The sequence below is a fragment of the Macaca thibetana genome, chromosome 14, assembly GCF_024542745.1.
Source record: "Macaca thibetana thibetana isolate TM-01 chromosome 14, ASM2454274v1, whole genome shotgun sequence".
Classification (NCBI taxonomy): domain Eukaryota; kingdom Metazoa; phylum Chordata; class Mammalia; order Primates; family Cercopithecidae; genus Macaca; species Macaca thibetana.
The window spans coordinates 59,239,970-59,255,541 of record NC_065591.1 but is presented as its reverse complement, the minus strand read 5'-3'; the positions used below and the strand labels follow the sequence as shown (position 1 = coordinate 59,255,541).

The 15,572-nt window shown below is 49.3% G+C and overlaps 1 protein-coding gene across 3 annotated transcripts in view; it reads right to left on the bottom strand.

The window, feature by feature from the left end:
- Positions 1 to 1,134: 1,134 nt before the first annotated feature.
- The window catches only part of LOC126935030 (tripartite motif-containing protein 3), a 172,194-nt gene continuing 157,756 nt past the window's right edge, over positions 1,135 to 15,572 (bottom strand). For 2 of the 3 annotated variants that reach the window (XM_050756113.1, XM_050756114.1), the window contains 10 exons: positions 10,563 to 10,794; positions 10,190 to 10,341; positions 9,803 to 9,983; positions 8,799 to 9,531; positions 8,574 to 8,677; positions 3,761 to 3,928; positions 3,381 to 3,549; positions 3,056 to 3,126; positions 1,836 to 1,976; positions 1,135 to 1,710 (listed from right to left, as the gene is read on the bottom strand). In XM_050756113.1, the coding sequence (XP_050612070.1) occupies positions 1,558 to 1,710; positions 1,836 to 1,976; positions 3,056 to 3,126; positions 3,381 to 3,549; positions 3,761 to 3,928; positions 8,574 to 8,677; positions 8,799 to 9,531; positions 9,803 to 9,983; positions 10,190 to 10,341; positions 10,563 to 10,794 (2,104 nt within the window). In that variant the 3' untranslated portion in view covers positions 1,135 to 1,557. Of the gene's footprint in view, positions 1,711 to 1,835; positions 1,977 to 3,055; positions 3,127 to 3,380; positions 3,550 to 3,760; positions 3,929 to 8,573; positions 8,678 to 8,798; positions 9,532 to 9,802; positions 9,984 to 10,189; positions 10,342 to 10,562; positions 10,795 to 15,572 lie in introns of those variants that run through there. The other variant, XM_050756115.1, reaches the window with a different exon arrangement.

Genomic DNA, 15,572 nt, shown 5'->3' with positions numbered 1-15,572 from the left:
GGGTTTCACCATGTTGGCCAGGCTGGTCGCCAACTCCTGACCTCAGGTGATCCATCCACTTCGGCCTCCCAGAGTGCTGGGATTACAGGTGTGAGCCACTGTGCCTGGCCTATGTATCAGGTTTCAGCTAGTGCGGCAGAGAGGACCAGGGAAGTAAATATAACCAAGATTTCCATATAGTCCAAATGGGACCCCCTTGATCTCTACAAAGCCCCCATGGTCTTAGACAGATCCATGGATAGTCCCTCTTATCCTAGCCCCAGGAATTGTGCTATGCCAGATTGATGTCTTGATCTTTTCCATGACCTCTCATGATCTACCTTCCCAGATCCAACATTCCCCAAATCTTGTTGAGTGCTTTCTCTGCCAGCCATCATGCTAGGTACAAGGGGCACAAGGGTGAACAAGGTGCTATAACTTACCAGTTAGGAGTATGACAGCTACAGATTCAAATCTGGGCTCTGCTCTTCATCAACAGTATGACCTATTTCTGTGAGCTTCAGTCTTTTGTAGAGAGAAATCATAGTACCTACTTGCCAAATCATCACTGACTGCTGCTTTCAATTCTCTCCAGAGATGGCAGCAAAACCCTGGCAGACTAGAGCTCAGGGGAGAATGTGAGGACCCTCATTCCACTGCAGGGAAGGGGCAGCAATCTTGGAAAGGTGAGAAAGCGGATACATCAGGGCTCCAGGGATTCAGGGATGACTTTTAAAATTAGCCATGGAGTCTCCCACACATAGCTACACCTGGGCTAACCTCAATTCCCTTGCCCAGACTTGGACTTCAAAGTTGTTTTCATACCCTGAAACTGTTCTCTCTGCACTTACTGGCTGTGTGCTGGGCAGAGGTCATTCCCTCCCCCTACAACCCCACAATTCCTCCCAGTCCCAGGGCAGACAGACAAAGGACTTGCCTACTTCTGTAGGGCCTGGGGATGGGGATATGGCAGGTGGCTCAGGGTCCCATGGGTTCACCCTTTCTTGCTCCTCTCTATGCAAGTTTCAAAACATCAGGACCTGCTTGGGAAGCTGGGTCCCTTGCCTGCCTGCTTGCCCACCTTTTAGTCCAGAGCTAGTCCCACCATCCCATCTCTTTACTGCAGCCCTGCCCCACAAGAACCCAGCAAAAACATCTTGGTGAAGACATTTATTTAATATGGGGGCGGGTGGGGTATTGCTGTCTCTGTCAGTGTGTATAGGGTGGTAGGGAGACAACTAGAGGGACTTCTGTCCTGGAGTAGGAGGCTGTTCTGGCCCCAGGCTGGGGGATGGGGAGCAGACTGAGAGGGGAGGGGAGGTGTGTAAGAAAGGTAGGGTGAAGCTCTGCACACATCCCCGGGACCACAGTCCCGGCTCACCCAGTCACCAAAGCAAGAACCGAATAAATAAAGTGCAACCGTGGGGCTGGGGGTAGGAGAGGGAGGGCACCGGGCGCACCCACGCCCACAGCCCACATTCAGTGCTGCCAGGTCTGGCCCACCTCCCAGCCAGACCCTCTTTTGTCCAATCACCCCAATGTCTGTCCCTCCACAAGCCAGGCAGGGCCTCTGTGCAGCTACTGGAGGTAGCGATAGGCTTTAAAGCAGTGGTTGCCAGCATCAGCCACCACCACGTGGCCATCCGAGGTCAGTGCCAGGCCCTGTGGACCATACAGTGGTTCTGCAGATGTGTTGATATAGGACAGGAAGGAGCCAGAGCTGTCGAATACCTGGGGAAGGAGTGGAGAACGGAGGGAGAGGCAAGATCAGGCAGATGAGAGTCTGTTTTGGGGGAATGGGCATATGGGACACAGCAGGAAACCTCCCCCTCATGTCATTCCCAGGCCCTACTCACCTGGATGCGGCTGTTGCCCCAGTCAGCCACAATGATGTTTCCATTGGAGTCCACAGCTACTCCTGTGGGGGCGTTGAACTGCCCATTGCCTTCGCCATGGGAGCCAAACTTGAAGAGGAACTCTCCATCGGCACTGTACACCTGGCGGGGGAAGGGGCTAGGGACTGGGGACCTGGCCTCAGGCCTTAGAGGAGGACAGGGTGAAGTCCCAGGGCTGAGGACCCCCACCCAGATCTACAGCTAAGCCCAAATCTGCTTCATAGGCTTCACATCCATGTGCCCTACTGCCTACTGGACAACTCTTGCTGATGTCTGTTGGGAATATCAAATCTAACAGCTCATTTTCTCTGGGAAATCAGTTCTCTCAGTTCTCTATCTCAATGACTGGTGCCACCCAGCTGGCCATGAGTCACTCTTGACTCCAATTTCCTCTCTGCTTGATAAGCCAGTGAATTAACACAACCCTTAATTCCATCTCAAATCCCCCTCTCAAATCTACACCCTACGCATACACTGTCACGTCTTTCTCATGGTCCAGGCTCACATCATTTCTCATCCGGATCACTGCAAAAGATTGATCTTCCTGCCTCAGTCTTGCCTCATCCTGAGTGATCTAAGACACCCAGGACTGCATCACTCCCCTGCCTGCAATACTGTGACTCCCCATAGCTCTTGGGAGGAAAGCAAGCCCCTTAAGGGGGCACACAAGCCTCACCCTCAGCTTTCACGGTCCGCTCCTCAAGTTGAGTCTGAACTACTTGTGATTTCTCAAACACACTATCAAGGTTCCCACCTCCATTCTTGGCTCTTCCTGTGTCTCAAATACTCTCGTCCTCCTCTGCCTTCCATTTAATTCCCACTTGTGCTTGAGGTCCTCCTCAGATAGTCTTTCCTGAATCATACATTTCAGTATCCCTTCCCACAGTTCCCTGTACCTTCCTATCACAGAATCTGTTACATCGTATTGTAACTTTTTGGTTACCTTTTTCTCTTCCCTACTAGACTATACTCAAGAAGACACAGAATACATTTGCTTTGTGCATCACTGTATCTCCAGCTTCTAGCATACTGCCTGGGACAAAGCAGCCATGCCATAAATGTGTAAATGTGTATTGTTTGAGTGAATGATCTCAAGGGGAAAAGGAGGAGGTAAAATAGCAGTCTTGTGGAAGAGAAAAGGATGTTGGGACAGTGGTCACGGAGGGAGGGAGGACACTGACCTTCACTGAATGGTTATGGAAGTCCGTTACTACAATCTCATTCTTGTTGTTCACAGCCACAAAATGGGGCCCTGAAAATACAAAGTGGTCTTCAGGGCAGTAAGCTGGGACACCGAGTGGGATGGGGAAGAGTATCTGGGAAGATAAAGCTAGGGTGTTAGGAGAGGGGTGCGGTCTCTAGGACTGAGATGACAGGGCTAAAGTATAGGGAAGTGGGATCTCCAGAGCCAAGATATAAGAGGAGAGGGCCTTTAGAACTGGAGTATCTAGTGGAGGTCTCTGGAACAGGGGTATCAGCATAAATCTTGGAGCTGTCCCCCCATACCTGCAAAGTGGCGGTCAGTGGCCCCACGGCCCCCAAAACGGCCAACCAGTTTGCCATTGGGCTGGAAGGTAAAGACGCAGCAAGACTTGTTGTCGACCACAATGATATGTCCATTCCGGTCTACGGCCACTCCCTTGGGGCCCATGAGGCGGCCAGCTCCAATCTTGGTCTGGAGGAAGAGAATATCCATAACAGGTTTTATTCTGACTAGTGGGGATAGTAGTCCTAACCCAGCATCAAAGCAGAACCTTGGGCTGGGGAAAGAACAGCGAGGAGGAGGAGGTAGGTTTGGATCAGTCCAGACCCTGACCACCAAGAGGCACTAGACTGGTCAGTTCAGCTGGACACCAGGGTAAGTAAAGTGACAGCAGGCCTCTCACCTTGAACTTGCCCTCAGGGGAGAAGATGCTGACCCAACGGTTGTCATAGTCTGCCACAATAATGTCTCCATTGGTGTCCACTGCCACACCTGTTGGGCGCTGCAGCTGCCCAGGTGAGCGTCCTCGGACCCCAAAACGGAACTTGAACTGGCCCTCATTGGAGAAAACCTGGAGCAGAGGAGCAAGGGAAGGGAGCAGGTAGGAGGGGTGACACTGTGGGCACAGACAGAAGGGAGCAGGATCTTGAGGGAGGAGACCCCCCCACCACCATTTATTCAGTCATTCAACAAGCACTCACTGACAAAAATCAAACATGGCAGCAGGTCTGGGGGAATGCAACAGAGATGTGAATGGGGTTGTGAGAACATGAAGGGATGAAGGGGAATGGTGATAAAAGGCTCCAAGAGAAGAAGATATCTCAACAAATAGCCTAATAAGGATGCCACATAAACCAAATTCGGCCAGAAAAGGAAAAGGAAAGGCATTCGAGCAGAGTGAGCAGATTGTAAAAGGCACAAAGTCAAGTATGGGCACCACTTGAGGACCTGTCCAGTGTGGCTAGACTGCAGGGAGGACCCAGGTGAACAAAAGAAGGAATTATGTTTTATCCTGGGTGTAATGAGGAGTCTCTAAACATTTCCAGGCATAGCAGTGACAAGATCAATTTTGCTTTTAAGAAAGAACATTCTGGCTGTAGGGAGGAGTCAAGCTGCCCAGTCAGAGGCTGTTGCAGTATTCCAGTTGAGAAATGATGATGGCTTGGACCAAGGAAATTGGCTGGAGGGAAGCAGATGGACTCAAGACACATGTAGGAGGTAGACTCATGAGACTTAGTAGCAGACTGGAATGGGGTAGGTGAGAGAGGAGAATGTATACAAGAATTAGTTCATTCAGGCTATGAGGCTGACAAGGAAATCTTCCTCCTAGACAGAGTGAACCTTTCAACCTCTCCCTTCTCCAACCTTCTCCACTTTAGCTGCCCAATATGCTCGGGTCTCCCTGTCCCAAAAGCACCTCCTTTAATCCTCCTTCCCGCTTTAGCTAAGCTTTCTGGCTTTTCCTTCATAGTCAAAACATTACTCACTACGTAAGTCTCATACACTTTGCTTTGTTATAGGCTCTGGGACACAAGATGAACGAGAGCCAGGAGCTGCCTTGGAGAACTCAAGTTCTGGGCATTGGCCTTGCTCTTGGATTCAAACCTGTGCCTTCCTTAATGGCCTGGTCTCCCCATCCCTGCCCCAGCCCAACCCCATCTCTTAGTCCTGCAGGGCTGTTTAAACTGGTACCACCAACATGCGTCCCTTTCTTCTAATGTGGGTCTTCTACTAAGCTCTTCTCTGGCTGACCAGCACAGCTCTTGGGTTCTGCAGTGGTCCCCTGTGGCAGGACAGCACTCATCAGTATGAGAAGGGAGATACCATGAGCTCCACAAGCTAAACAGAAGTGAGGGAGACTAAAAGGTACAGGTTCAGCAGTGAGGTAATGCCCCTCCAGTTTGAGCAGCTCAGGTTCTGGCCCAATACTGATGAGGCTTGGGGATGTCTTGTTCTTCCAGTCCAATTCTATCCCACCCTTGACACCTGGCCAACTCTTACTCATCTTTCCATTCTTAGAATTTCCAGGTCACTTGTTCAGAGAAGACTTTAATGACCACCCTCCACCCTACCAAATCAATATGCACACATCAACTTAGGTCACCAGGATATATGCTTTACAGCTCTCTTCATAATAATTATCATTTTGCAGCTAAATAACTGTCAAATATCAGTGTCCCCTTCTAAGGATGTAAGCCTCGCATGGCATAGGGACTGCATCTGTTTTGTTTGCTGCTGCATTTGCAGCACTGATATGGCATTTGGCACATAGTAGACATTCAACAATGAATGAACTCCCTAGCTCAATCTCAGACCTGAACTGGACATCTCCACTTGAATGTTGCATAGCTATCTCAAACATCTGCAAAAGCGAATTCATCAACTTAAACCTGGGCCTGCTCCTGAACCGCAACACCATCTACCCAGTCCACAAAGTCCTGCCATTCTTGATATTTGACGACTCAGCAAAATCTGCCATTCTTGCTTCCTTAATATCTCTAGAATCTGCTGGTGTCCTAGTTTGGTCCTTAACATCTCTCTCCTATACCAAGGTATCTGAAAGTAGATCCCTGACTTCAGGGATCTCACAGTCTAGTGGGGGAGAAAGACTTAAACCAAAAAAAAACAAAACAAAATCAGACAAAAACAAAAACAAACCAGTGATTCCAGTAAAGTATGAAAAGTACAGCAGCAAAAGTCTGAGGGAACTGAGAAGAATGTGATTTAACATTCTGCCTAAGGGAATGAGGGAATTTTCACAGAAGAGCTGATAAAACTGGGAGCTTACACAATTACACAAGGACATAATATATACAAATCAAATCATTCACTCGGAATCACAAAATGTTTTTTGTCTTCTGTCAGCTGATGCTGGTTCCACTCAATGAGGGGGTCTGCCTCATCCTCCAACATAGAAGGGTCCAAAAGAGAAAACGGTCATGTCGTGAGGATCCCAATCCCCATGTACTGAGAGGAGGGGGGGCGGGGGTCAGACCTCATCAGGGAGCCCAGCCCATGCCAGCCCTAAGGACTCCAGAGTAAGAGAAGCAGAAACTCAACTTAGAAATCTGAGCCAGGCTCCTAGCAGTGGCGACACAGAGGACAGGTGGAAGTAGAAGCAAGAGGAGGACTGCCATAGAAGTAGCAGGTGTTTGGAAGATAGTGGAGCTATACCAGGTGTTCCCTCTCGATTCCCCACTCTGAAACAATGGGGAGGCCAGGTGCAGTGGCTCATGCCTGTAATCCCAGCACTTTCAGACACCAAGGCAGGAGGATAGCTTGAGCCTAGGAGCTCCAGATCAGCCCAAACAATATAGTGAGACCCTGTCTCTACTAAAAACAAAAATAAAATAAAATAAATTAGCCAGGTATAGTGGCATGCGCCTGTAGTCCCAGCTGCTTTGGAGGCTGAGGTAGGAGGATCACTTGAGCATAGGAGGTCAAGGCTACAGTGAGCTGTAATCATAGCACTGCACTCTAGCCTGGGCAACAGAGACCCTGTCTCAAACAAACAAACAAACAAAAAATAATGAGGAAGCTCAGCCCCCTCACCAGGACAGACAAAGTGGCACTTATCTGTGCATGTGAGCAGGGAGCACACCTGTGTGTGTGCACAACAGAGAAGGGGTCCCAAATCTCAACTTTTATGCCAGGAAGCATTCCCAGCCTAGGGAGTTGGAAAGGAGCTGGAAGGTGTCACTGAGTAGGGACTCAGCACCACCTCATTACTCCCCTGCAATCCCCTCCTCACTATTCAGGCTGGACCCAAATGCCTTTTGCGCTGCACAGGGCCTCTCCATTCCTCTGCTCTTAGAAATAGGGTAGGAGTAAATGCAGACTGGACAGAACTGGGAATATGGCCACAGAAGAGTCCCTGGCACTTTTAGACTGTTAGGTGAAAAGCAGGGGTCAGGGAGTAGCCATCACTGAGGGAAAGGACCTTAGTACAGCTGGATCAGTGATATGAGTACTCAAGCAGGGTCAGAAAGTTTAAACGTATAGGTGTTGAGAAGTAAGGATCTTCAGCGAAAAGTTTTGCTACCCAGTAAAATGTTTCGAAGAAGTAAAGTGCATGGTAGTTAGAAACAATCCCCTATAGGATAAAATAAAAATTCCACACTCCATCTCCAAAACCATTTACAATCTGACCTCAGCTACCCCCGGCTTCTAATAGTAATCTACCTCTAAGCCTGCTGGGCTCCTTCCAGTTCCCTGAACCACCTCCTCCAGCTCTTTCCCACCTGCTTGCCTTTGTTTACAGCCTCCACCTGGATGATGATCTTTTTAACAATAGCTAACATCAGAAGTTTCACTAGATGTCAAGTACAGTACATCATTTAACACTCCCCACAACCCTATCAGATATACTTTTCCTCATTTTACACATGAGTTAACTGAAGCTCAAAGAGGTCATGTGACTTGTTAGTATGTGACACAGCTAGATTTCAAGCTCAGGTGTCTGGTTTCAGAACCTGAGCTTTTAACTGCTCTGCTGTGTCAACTACCCTGGTACCCACTGTACTAGGCTCTGAGTTTTTACTAGAAGAAACAGAGAGAGAAAAAGGCACATTTCTTGGCTTTGAAAAGGAGCTCACAGTGCAGCAGAAACCGTGTCCATTCGGTGTGATGTATGCTATAATCAGCTGTATGAGGTTATGGGAGAGGCAGTGGGAGGAACACCTGTGAGGTTATGCTACAACTTCTAGCCACTGAAAGATACCCGCTTTGGCCAAGATACCCCCATGTGACTGTCTAGCCAACCTGATAACTGCAGAGACTCCAGACAGACTACATACATTCAGGAGTCAGGTAAGCATGTTGGAAGACAGCAAGGGAGGGCAGGCCTGCATCCTGGCCACCAGGAGAAAAAGGGAGAAAGTAAGAGGCTCAAGGAGAGGCAGAAGGGAAGGAGGAATGAGCCAGATCTTTGCAGTCCAGGAGCTGACCTGGCCTAAGCCATGGCCTACAAAGGTGAGGCTACAAGCATAGTAAACTCTGGTTTCTGACTGAAGGTGCTGGTTACAGTTATGGCCTATGGGAATGGGGTGGCCGGTGGGTGCATAAGGGGTGATCCTTTGATTCACCGCTGTTAAGGAACGGTACTATCCGCAGGGTTCTATCTTTCCAGGAGGTGACCTGTACATTCTATCTTTTCAGGAGGCTGTAGCTTGAAAACCCTTATTTTGGTGGTGGAGTCGAGCGGTAAAGGTGCTTACCTGAATACACTGGTTGTTGCTGTCTGCTACCACGATGCGGCCGCTGCTGGCTGCGGACACACCTTGTAAATTGGTGAATTCACCTTTCTCCCTTCCACGACTGCCTGTGGGAAGGGATGGGAGTGAAAACAAAAGAATTCACTCAGACGTCATTTTGAACCTCCCTTCCCTCCCCACCCACTACCTGAGCCTGGCCCATCTGGCTCTGCCCTGGGCTGTCTGTACCAACACGGAAGACGAGCTCATCCTCAATTGGGTTGTCCTTTCGTTTGCCGCCTGTGCTGTACATGGAACTGGGCCTACGCACTGCCTTCTGGCGCACATGGCTGCCGGGGCCGCCAGGGGACTTGACACGGCGCTTCACATCGTCGGGGGAAGGTGGCAGGTCCCCAGGACGCAGGGCACGCACGCGGAAGGGGCTGCCGCGCACTGGCTGCCCGTAGAGCAGCACTGAGAGGAGCAGCTCGCCTTCCGTGCGCGCTGTGTACACTAGCTCATATGTGCCATTCTTGTGGTCCACCACTGGCACCGGAAGGCGCGTGCCGTCCGGACCGGTGATCTCTGCGCGCAGCTCAGCGCTGCCTGTGCGCACCAACCGCCCATCCTTGTCTTTGGTAGTGACAGTGAGCGAGGCAGGCTGGCCCACTAGCGCCTGGCGCAGGCCCTCTCCGGTGGCCACCGTCTCGTGTGCAGTGGCGCTCGTGGTGAGCAGTGCGCCCAGATTGAGCACGGATCGCCGCAGCCCGTCCACCTCAAGGACCAGTTCCAGCTGTGCATTCTCGTGTGGCCGCTCCGGGAAGGCCTGTGCCGCCAATGCCGCCAGCCGCTCTCTCATGTGCTTGCGCACCAGCAACACCTCCGGGGCCGAGCCCAGGCGCAGTGCCTGCTCTGCGAAGCTGCAGCTACTGCCGATGTGTTCCTGACCCTGGCGCAAAGTGTCCAGCTGGGTTTGCAACACCTGAGGAGGGGTAGAGGGAGGAGTGGGTGAGCAGACTGGCACAGGGGGAGTCTCTGTGATTACTGAAGTTGTAGCACTGTGGCATAAAAGAAATACAAGAGGGTGCCTGTGGACAGAGGACACAGATGCCCATAGCACCTACTGAGGGCATGTGAGGAGGCAGAATATCTAGGCTGGGGAATGGGGAGCTGGTGTGAAAGACAGAGGAACAATGGAGGCAATAAAACCATCACAAAGGACGATGGTAGAAAAGGGTGAACACAAGACACACCTTCTGTTTGGCCCCACAAATGGTCTCCAGATCTCTGACCAGAGCCTGCTTGCGCTGCTGCAGTGCTTGCTCCAGGTCTTCGAAGGCTGCACCGATCTGGGCCAGGGCCTCTGCCTTGCGCTCCTGCAGCTGCTGGCTGATGCCCCCAACTAAGGCAATTGCTGCAGACAGCTGTGGCAATCTGGAGGGGGAACATCTCGTGCCAGAGTTGCTGAGGGTGGCTTTGCAGAAGTTTCCCTTCTCCCTGGGGACCCTATTGCTGCCCTCGTGGAGATCTCCTTCCTGAGACCTCCCTGAGACTTCTATGTCTGCCCTTCCCAGACCCTTTATTCCCCTCCCACACCATCCCTGTGGCCCCACCAGCCCAGGACCCTGCCCAGTGCCTACCGGCCACGCACAGCCTCAAGCTGGCGCTGCAGGGCTGCCTTGTGCTGCTCCACCACATCCCTCAGCAGCACTGTGCCATGCTCACGATGCTCCCCAGCACGGCACTCACCACACATGGCCGTCTCACAGGCCTCACAGTAAAACTCCATCGTCTGTGGTACAAGGACTCCAGTTGGGTAATGGCTAGACATCACACTTCTTTGTCCCCTCCCCTCCCCACCTGCCCTCCCTGCCCCTTACTTTCTAAGTGCACCCCCTACCTGGACCACTCATCCAGAGCAGTACCCTTTCACCCAGCCACTCGGCACCCCCCAATGCCTCTCCTCTCCTCCCACCCCAAGTCCCGGCCTCACTGGGCCTCGCTTGGGCCCACCTTGCCTTCATGGTTGGGGCAGGAGAGAGGGCGGCCAGCCACTGCACTGAGGGGGTGGGGGTCCTCCGGGTCGTGGGCCCCATCAGATGCCTGCTGCATTGCCTCCATGAGGCTACTGATGAAGAAGTTGTTCTGCAGTGCCGAGACACCCTGCTCTGGGAGGATGGACGTCTGCCGGCATACTGGACAGGATAGTGTCAGGCTCTGGGCAGGGATATAGTTTTGGAGACACCTGTCCAGGAAGAAGGAGAGTCGAAGACCAGAGTGAATGGGGTAGCATAAGTGCACCCTTCCTTATACTTCCCATGGGTGCCGACCCCTTCCCTCACAGGTGTGCCATTATACTTCATTTTAAAACCTCTCTGCTTGACACATCTCATCTGCTAGCAGGTATAATGGCCTTGCCTCTTACAACTGAGGAACACATCCCTGACCCCTCTCAGAAGAGCAGACTATCCACATTCCTCACAGTGTGCACACAGGCTCACCTTTCACAGGTGTTCACAAATGCTTCTCATAGGAATGTGCAACTAGGCACCCCCTGCCCAACTTCTTTAACTCATTAAACATTTACTATCTACTCTTGCCAAATTTATGCCAAGCTCTGGGGACAAAAAGATAAAGCACATTGCCTACCCTTAAAATACTTCCCATCTACAGAGAAAAAGGTCACAGGAATAGTACAGAAGTAAATAGCATGATGACTAAGGGAATGGGTCCTGGAGCTAGGCTGCCCAGGGCAACACCCCGTCGGTCACCTGTTATACTGTGTGACCCCTGACAAGTTACATAACTTTGGCAAGTGAAGGACTCTTCCTTTGTAAGATGGAGAAATACAGGCTTCACGGAGTGTTAGAGGATTACATGTAAAGTACATATTTATATTTGAAGAGAATTAAATGTAAAATGCCTGATTCACAATAGCACTATATATGGTAGGCTACTTGTATTACTTATTGTTAGTATAAGGAATGACAGATACAGTGATAAGGAAATGCATCTGGCTCAGGTAGGTGGAGAGGGTGTCCAGGAAAGTCTTCAGAGAAGTTGATGTAAACTAAATCTTCAAGGATAAATAGTTGTTAGCCTGACCAAAGAAAGGTGCAGGCAGAGGGGGAAGGGTAGTCCAGATACAGAAGGCAGCAAGCAGCAGCATAGTATGAATAGGGAACTGTGAGCAGTTTGATGTGGCTGGCTAGAGACAAAGTCCAAGGCAAGGAATGGTGAGAGAAATCAAGGAGCTTAGAAGTTATCCCACCAGCAACAGGAAGCTGCCAGAGAGTGGTATAGCCAGGTATACATTTTACCAAGCTCCTCTTCACCACCTCTGTGTGGAGAGTGAATTTAAAGGGAATGAGACAGCAGATGGGGTGGAGGGGGGCAGGGGGGAGGGCAGCGAGGGCAGTGGCATCAGCTAGTTACCATTTATTAAGTGCATATGTGCCAGGTGCCATGCTCTCTGATTTGTGTTTCTGTTAGCAGGAGGAAGGGCAAGTGGCCCAAGGTAACAACAGCAGTGGGTGCTGAAGCCTGTCTTCAAATGCAAAGTATGTGTTTAACCAGTATACTCTTATAATAATCTAGGCAGGAAGTGAGGAAGACCTGGATTTAGGCAGTAGTAATGTAGACTATGAGGTGGAAACAAATCTGAGAAGTGTTTAAGAAGGAGGGAAGGTGGGAGGTGTTTTCTGATTAGATATGGGGAAAAGGGAGGTGATGAGTCTTCATTGACTTCCAGCTTCCTAGCTTAGATAACTGAGTGGATAGTGGTGACATTCACTAAGATGAGAAACATAGAAAGAGGAGTAGCTGTAGGAAAGTTCAGCCTTGTCCTGGTTGAATTTACTGTAACAATAAACATCCAGGTTGAGGTTACCAGTAGACAGTTAGGAGAATGAAGATTAGAGACAAGAGATGGGCATGCCATCAACATTTAGATGGCTTTGGTAGCACTGGGAGAGGATGGGATCAGCCAAGAAAGCATAGATGGTGATAAGAGAGAGGGACAGAGCACTCAGCAAAAACTGAATGAGGACAACAAAGACCAGGCCGAGAGGCAGGAGGAGCAGCAGTGTTAGAGCAGAAAAGTGAGTGGTACATTTCCAGGAGGGAATGAGTAGTCATCAGTGTCAAAAGCAGCTGAGGAGTTGGGTAAGGTAAGGACAGGAAAATGTCTACTGAATTTGGCAAATGCGAGGGTTCTTTGTCTGTAGGGAAAACAGGGAGGGAGTGGCAGAAGAAGGAAAGCTTGACTGCTGGAAGTTAAGTGAAGGGGAGCTTGAAAGTTCGAATGAGAAGGAGGTTGAGGGGTTGGATGGTGCTAGAAAGGGACAAGGTGACAAAGGGTTTTTATCTGTTTGGCATGGGCGTTTTGAGCTTGCTTATGAATGGAAGAGTCAGGAGAGAAGGAGAAGGGGAAGAGACTAGAAAACTGAGAGGACAAGATCTTGAGGATTGGGGAGTGCAGAGGATTGGGGAGTGCCTCAGATTGGCCTGAAGAGGAGGACTGGATGTCAGTCTCTGAATGGAGGGAAGGAGGAAAGGAGAGGAGGATGTAGAGGGGTACAGGGGACACAGGAGAGTGAACGATGGAGGATTCAGGGGCCTGATGATGGCTCAGATTAGTCACTGATGGGAAGGCAGAGGACACTTACTAGAAACAGATATGAGAACTGAAGGCAGCTGTATTTGGGGACCTCAAATTTGTGGAGTGAAGATCTGCATTGTGCAAACTCTCCCATATCCTCAATCTCATGCCTTAATGTTTCCTATAACTTAGGATCTTAATTAAAATCTGACAAACACTATGTGCCAGGCATGATTCTAAGTGCTTCACAAGTGTTCACGTATTTAATTTTTTTTTTTTTTGGTGTTTTTTTGTTTTGTTTTGTTTTGTTTTGAGAAGGAGTCCTGCTCTGTCACCCAGGTGGGAGTGCAGTAGCACAATCTTGGCTCACTGCAACCTCTACCTCCCGGGTTCAAGCCATTCTCTTACCTCAGCCTCCCAAGTAGCTGGGATTATAGGCACATGCCATCATGCCTGGCTAATTTTTGTATTTTTAGTAGAGATGGGGTTTCACCATGTTGTGATTTCTTAATTCCTTGACCTTCTCATCCCCAATGATCTTTTCCCCCTTCTCATGCTCCCACTAACACCCATTTCTCATCAACTATCACTGCATTTCAACAATTCCACTCTATTCTTCAGCAGCTTTCTTCCCAGCTCACTGAATCTAGTGTTTCCCCATGCAAAATACCTTCTAATTCAGCAATATCCCTTTCCTATTTGTCAAGTGTACCTGGCTCACGATAGCTTCCTAACTGGTCTCCGTTTCCACTCTTGCTCCTTTATAATCCATTCTCTCCATAATAGCTAGGGTGAACTTTTTACATCAGATTATTTCCCTGTATGGGGGTATGTATATATATGTGTGTGTGTGTGTGTGTGTGTGTGTGTGTGTGTGTGTGTGTGTGTATATATATATATATATATATATGTTTTTTAACTCCAATGGTTTCCCATTGCACTTAGAATAAAATCCAAACACTTTCCGAAAACCTACAAGCTCCCCCTTAAACTGCCCTTATTCTCTCCAATTTCACCTCATCCCACTTTCCTCCTCACTTGGCCACACTGGTTTCTTTTCTGGTATCTGAACATGTCCTGTCTACTTCTTCCTCAAGAACTTTGCACAGATTTTTCTATTGCCTGGAAAAATCTGTCTCCTTCTTATCCTCAGAACTCAGGTCAAATGTCACCTCCTCAGAGAAGCCTTCCTTGATGACTATATAGAATAGTTCTTGCCCCAAACACCCCTACTTCTCTCTGTTTATATCCTGCAAAACATTAATACAAGCTGCAGCTCTCGTTTTCTTGATTGCTTACTGTCAGTGACTGCCCACTAGAACATACTCTGAGAGCAGAGACCAAGGGATACAGTGAGAGCTCTGCAGTGAAAACTGGATTCAGACCTCAGCCATTTACTTGCTGTGTAGCCTTGGAAATATTTCTTTTATTTTTTTATTTGTTTGTTTATTTAATTTGAGATAGAGCTTCTCTCTGTCACCCAGGCTAGAGTGCAGTGATGTGATCACAGCTCACTGCAGCCTCCACCTCCCAGGCTCAAATGATCCTCCCACCTCAGCCTCCCGAGTAGCTAGGACTACAGGTGCATGCCACCGCACCCAGCTAATTTTTAAATTCTTTTGTAGAGACCACATCTCACTATGTTGTTTCCCAGGCTACTCTGGAACTCCTGGGCTCAAGTGAACCTCCCACCTTGGCCTCCCAAAGTGCTGGGATTACAGGCATGAGCAACTGCGCCTGGCCAGAGATATTTCTTAATTACCTACTGACTTTGAACCTTAGTTTCCTCCTCTCTAATATGGGGATACCTGGGTGTGGTGGCCTGCAGCTGTAATCCCAGCTACTCAGGAGGCTGAGGCAGGAGGATCACTTGAGCCCAGGAGTTCAAGTCCACCTTGGGCAATACAGCAAGACCCTCATCTCTAAAAAACTAAAATTAAATTAAAAAATTAAAACAAGCTGGGCGCGGTGGGCCTGTAATCCCAGAACTTTGGGAGGCTGAGGTGGGCGGATGGCAAGGTCAGGAGTTCAAGACCAGCCTGGCCAACATGGTGAAACCCTGTCTCTACTAAAAATACAAAAATTAGCCAGGCATGGTGGCATGTGCCTGTAATCCCAGCTACTTGAGAGGCTGAGGCAGGAGAATCACTTGAAACCGGGAGGCACAAGTTGCAGTGAGCCAAGATGGCACCACTGTACTCCAGCGTGGGTGACAGAGAGAGACTATGTCTCAAAAAAAACACAAAAATCAAACAAACAAACAAAATTAAAATAAAATAATAAAATGAAGTTAATAAAGTATCTGTTGCAGGGATTAAGGAAATCAGTATGTATATATCACTTAGCCAGTCTCTGGCAAACGGTAAGCAATCAATACGTGGTAGCTATTGTTATTAAAATTTCTCAGCCACTGATTTTCTCCA